The 5057-nt window shown below is 48.6% G+C and overlaps 1 protein-coding gene across 1 annotated transcript; it reads left to right on the top strand.

Annotated features, from left to right (window-relative positions):
• The first annotated feature begins 3162 nt into the window (after nt 1-3162).
• Nucleotides 3163-4795, top strand: LOC123418484 (gallate 1-beta-glucosyltransferase 84A24-like). Its single transcript, XM_045107012.1, has one exon. It carries the CDS (start codon nt 3281-3283, stop codon nt 4685-4687), a length of 1407 nt encoding a protein of 468 aa, XP_044962947.1. The 5' UTR covers nt 3163-3280; the 3' UTR covers nt 4688-4795.
• Nucleotides 4796-5057: the final 262 nt, after the last annotated feature.

Here is a 5057-nt window from a genome sequence, read left to right as displayed (position 1 = left end):
GCCCCGATGCACCAGGACACTCTAAATCTATTGACCGTAGTATCTTAGAAGATTTGTCTCGCTGAGTTTTCTTTAGAAGCACAATACCCAAACATGTTTCATGTAATTCACCATTAACAAAACCATTATGTTGCTTTATTGGATTGCTAAAGGGAGGGGGTGGGTACTCCGGTTTATTAGGCTCTAATAATCCTGATAACTGGTAGTAACAAAGACTATCGATACGTCTTGTTATAAGAGAATTTCTAACGGGTTTCGCTATTTAGTATAAGAGAATTGCCAAAAGTATTTGGTATCGGTGGGATGTACCCACCCAGTAAATACCAAAAATAACATCTCAATGATTTTCAAACTAATTTGTGGAACAAAAAAAAGACCTCGTTTTGTGTCAAATTTAAAAATACAAGTTCCACAATTTATTTGAGTAATTAAAAAATGTCAGGCATAATTCAAATATGTTTAAAGGATTTTGAAACTATGACTGGAATAATTGGAACACGTGTGAAAATGTTATGGATTATATTCATGAACAATTTTAAAACAATGAAATTTTAGGTACCTGTTTATGAGATGTTTCTGAAATTAATTTCAATAAAATAAAATAATTGAAGGTGTGTCGAATGTTTTTGAAATTGATTTGGTTATCTGAACTAATTGAAATTTTTGCAGATGGTTTTTAGTTGTACATGTAAACTCTTGTCTGAAATGAAAGAAAATCATTACAATAATTTAAAATGAATAACAATATGACTTTCTAAAATGGAAAAGATATAGTTGAAATTTTGAATAAAATTTCCGAACAAAATACCCACTATATTAAAACTAATTTGCTTTATATTTTTTTAAGTAATTGCTTTAAAAAAATCTTTGAATCATCATGATTTTTGCGAGAATTTGTTGAAGTACTATTATTTCGAGATCCAGTTTGTCAATACCGGAACCTGAAACACGGATATAAAGACTAGTGGTGCTAACAGAAAAATGCTCCATCCGTTTTTAGAAATATGTCTTTTTAAACATTCCATTAGGGACTATATATGAAGCAAACCGAGTGTATCTTCATGTATAATTTATAGTGAAATTTTTTAGAAGACTTATATATTATTTACAAAGAGAATAGAACTCAAAAAAACATCCATGCTTGGCATGGGATTGGTCGGATTCAGGAGCGCTCACTCCACCATGAAGTGACCCCAGAAAATTAGAAATGAATTGTGAAAGGTGTCACTGCACCGACTCGTGCAGAAAAAAGCACGTGCTGCATGCAGAGGCCGGTCGTGGCGACCAGCATTAGTTACGAGATATGTGCGGGTGCAGTTCAGCCCTGTAGTAGTGGGGTATTATCTAAAGTATTATGGATATTATATTACTGTATAATACCACATAAATAATGCATAATATTATACGTATGTTTTATTATAGAATAATTTATTTACATATAATAGCACGTCATTTTATATGAGAAAACGTTTGACAATGGCGTCGGCCGGTCACACGCGCGCCACTCGATCGTGCAGTATCCAGCGCACACACGTGTTTTTTTTGAGGTTACCAGCGCACACACGTATCCCAGTTCAGGTTAAAAGCGCACACACATGCCTTTTGGCCCATCACGACGCTTTTTTTTTCTAAGCCTTACTCTTTTTTATTTATCTTCTTTTCTATATTTTTTTGCGGAAATAATACTTGTATTACTCAACTTACAGGTCCTTACAATCATCTAGGACCAACTTCAAAACATCCTCCGAAGGCAGATCTAACCCAAGTCATAGTACGACCTTCTAGCCTGTCAAAACTAGCTAGCCGATCAGAAGCTTTATTTTGAGATCTAGGTATAAAAGTAATACAAGTTTGTCTAAAGCTCATAAGGTGCTTGATTTCACCAACCAGCGAAGCATACACCCATTGTTCCGGCTCAACGATAGAGATCATCGCCATCGCCATGCTCGAGTCCAACTCAATCAGAATTGGAAGGTTGGATAGTTGAATAGCAAAAGAAATCCCTTCCATACCAGCACACAATTCAGCCTCCAGTGCATCTCTGCAAGAGTAAAGGGATCTGCAAGAGGAGAACACAATGGCCCCCAAGAGTAAAGGGATCTTCTTCCTTATGTTGTCTTCAAGATCCATGTTCATTAGTCCAGTTTTTGCTATATACTTCAACCGATTTGAAAATTTGCTACAAATGGCATCGCATATTGTTGTCATCGACGTCATGTTTTGCTGCAATGCACAATCGGCATCACGTTTTTGCTACAACCGCTTTCATTTTTACTACATACTTCACGGGAGCTCCGGTCCGTAGCGGTGGCGATGACTTTTCTGCCGCAACCGTAGTAGATTTTTCTATGTCCGCGAATAATTTTTGCTACATCCATTCACTTAGACATAAAAATTTGCGGCCTACAACGACGAGCTACGCCGCCGGCGACGATGACAACGCTTTTCGCTGTAACCGTTCTCTCTGCTTGCTACGATCGACAAAGAAATTTGCTATCAGGAAAGGCGAGTAAGATTTGTAACCAGCGAGCGCACCGGTGAGCGGCTTCGCCAAGTGTGCCGCGGGCGGCTCCGTTGAGCGCGCCACCAAGCGGATCCGTCGAGCGCACCACCGAGCGGCTCCGCCGAGCTGCTAGTGAGAGGCGGTGAGAGGTCATTGAGGCAGTCTTGCATGGAGGTGTATGCGAGCGATGATGGATTTTTTTTTTCTGTTTTTTCTTCTCTGGATTTGACGGGTATATGTGCATGTATCCCACCCTAAGGGATTATCTAGCAGTCTTCTTTAATATCATAAGATATTATAATATGCAAAAAAATCAACCTGCATTTGGATGATCGGAGGGACAATGGTCTTCCCAACTCATCAGGGTTCAAGTCCAACAGGGGACTAACCACCAACGATCGACGAAACCTGAAGTATGTAGCGCCCCCAATCAGCGGCCATACCCAAATCCTTGGTTCCATCACTCGCATTATTAAAAAAAAAAGTTGACATGTATAATAGTATCATCTATGATACTCTTTTTATACACATCCTAACTACAGTTGTGCACATCCGCACACAGTGGTGGCAGCTCGAGCCGAGCTGCCATGAGCCCTGTGCTCATTATGAAAACGCCGATGCAGCGTCATGGTCCTCTCTCCCGGTGCCGGCCAGTGCATAGAGCGATGCCCCTCCATCTCGATCAGGCTCCATATATATATATAGCCCAGTTCCAAACATCGAACACGTACGCTAGCTAGCACGATCGATCATCGATATCGTAGGCGAGGCCACACGATGAGCTGCCAAGAAGGCGCCATGCCAGCGGCGGCGGTGGCGCAGCCGCACGTCCTTCTCGTGTCGTGCCCGCTGCAGGGCCACGTGAACCCGCTACTCCGCCTCGGCCGGCGCCTCGCCGCCAGGGGCATCCTGGTCACCTTCACCACCCTCCGCCACGCCGGTCTCCGTGCCACCCACCGCGACGGCGTCAGCTCCGAGTTGTACCAGCTGCGCGACCACGACGGCGACCAGATGAACCCCGAAGACATGCTACGGCACGTCGTGGCTGAGGGCCCCGCGGCGCTGGCCGATCTGGTCCGGCGCCAGGCCGACGCCGGCCGGCCGGTCACCTGCGTCGTCAACACCACCTTCGTGCCCTGGGCGCTCGACGTGGCCCGGGAGCTGGGCCTCCCCTGCGCCACGCTGTGGAACCAGTCCTGCGCCGTGCTGTCCCTCTACCACCACTTCTACAACGACGACGCGTCGTTCCCGAGCGCGGCGGACGACGCGCCGGTGGCGCTGCCCGGGCTGCCGCCCATGTCCTTGGAAGAGCTGCCGCTCATGGTTCGCCCCGAGTTCGCGCACAACCTCTGGGGCCAGATGCTCCAGGCGCAGCTGCTGGAGGTTCAGGGGAAGCAGGCGCCGTCCTCCTGGGTGCTCGTCAACACCTTTTACGAGCTCGAGCGCGACGCCGTAGACGCGCTACGTGCATGCGCCGTCGCCGCCACGCCCGTCGGCCCGCTCCTGGACGATGAGCCGGCCGTGGCCGACGACGACGGCTGCGTGATGGCGTGGCTCGACGAGCAGCCGCCGCGCTCTGTGGTGTACGTGGCGTTCGGCAGCCTGGTGGACATCGGGCGGGGCGAGACGGCGGCACTGGCGGAGGGGCTGGCCGGCACGGGCAGGCCGTTCCTTTGGGTGGTGCGGGACGACCTCCTCCGCCTCCCGGAGCCCGTCCTCGCCGCATGCCGCGGAGACACCGGCAGGATCGTGCCGTGGTGCCCGCAGTGGCGCGTGCTCCGGCACGGCGCGGTCGGGTGCTTCGTGACGCACTGCGGGTGGAACTCCGTCACCGAGGCGCTGGCCGCGGGCGTGCCGGTGGTCGCGTACCCGTGGTGGTCGGACCAGTTCACCAACGCCAAGTTCTTGGTGGAGGAGTACGGGGTCGGCGTCCGGCTGCCGGCGCCCGTCACGCAGGGCGCGCTCTGTGCGTGCATCGAGGAGGTGATGAGCGGTCCGGAGGCAGAAGCGATCCGCACGAGGGCGACGGCGTGGAAGGAGGAGGCGGCGGTGGCGGTGGCCGACGGCGGGTCCTCGGGCCGGAGCTTAGAGGCTTTCGTTGACTTCTTGCGGGCGCCCATAGGATCTCGTGGAGTTGACACGATTAGCTCGCCGGCAAAGCAGGGATCAGTCAGTTCGTTATAATTTCGCGGTGGCGCTGGAATAAACCATCTATCACTTGAAGAACATTTTTGTTGAGCTCCAACACGTTCACCGTCCGGCACCATTCTATGGATATTATGCTCCTCGAAAGATTTTTGCTAATCTTTGTACTCGTACCAAATGTCGTTGCATCATAGGCATAATGTGGATAGAGCAAAGAGATGCCAAATGGCCGGTTCCTGCCAAATGTTGTCGCGTCTTGTCTCCTCTCTTGGCTCCTTCTCATGTATGTACACCCTCCATCCAAATTTACTGATCCCAATGTATTCCAACTTTTTCAAGTCAAATTTAGACAATATACGTCCGTACTGAATTACTTGTCAAAAAGTGGATATATCTAGATGTAACTTTA

The sequence above is a fragment of the Hordeum vulgare genome, chromosome 1H (genome assembly GCF_904849725.1).
Source record: "Hordeum vulgare subsp. vulgare chromosome 1H, MorexV3_pseudomolecules_assembly, whole genome shotgun sequence".
In the NCBI taxonomy this organism is placed as follows: domain Eukaryota; kingdom Viridiplantae; phylum Streptophyta; class Magnoliopsida; order Poales; family Poaceae; genus Hordeum; species Hordeum vulgare.
This window is presented reverse-complemented; position numbering and strand designations above follow the sequence as displayed.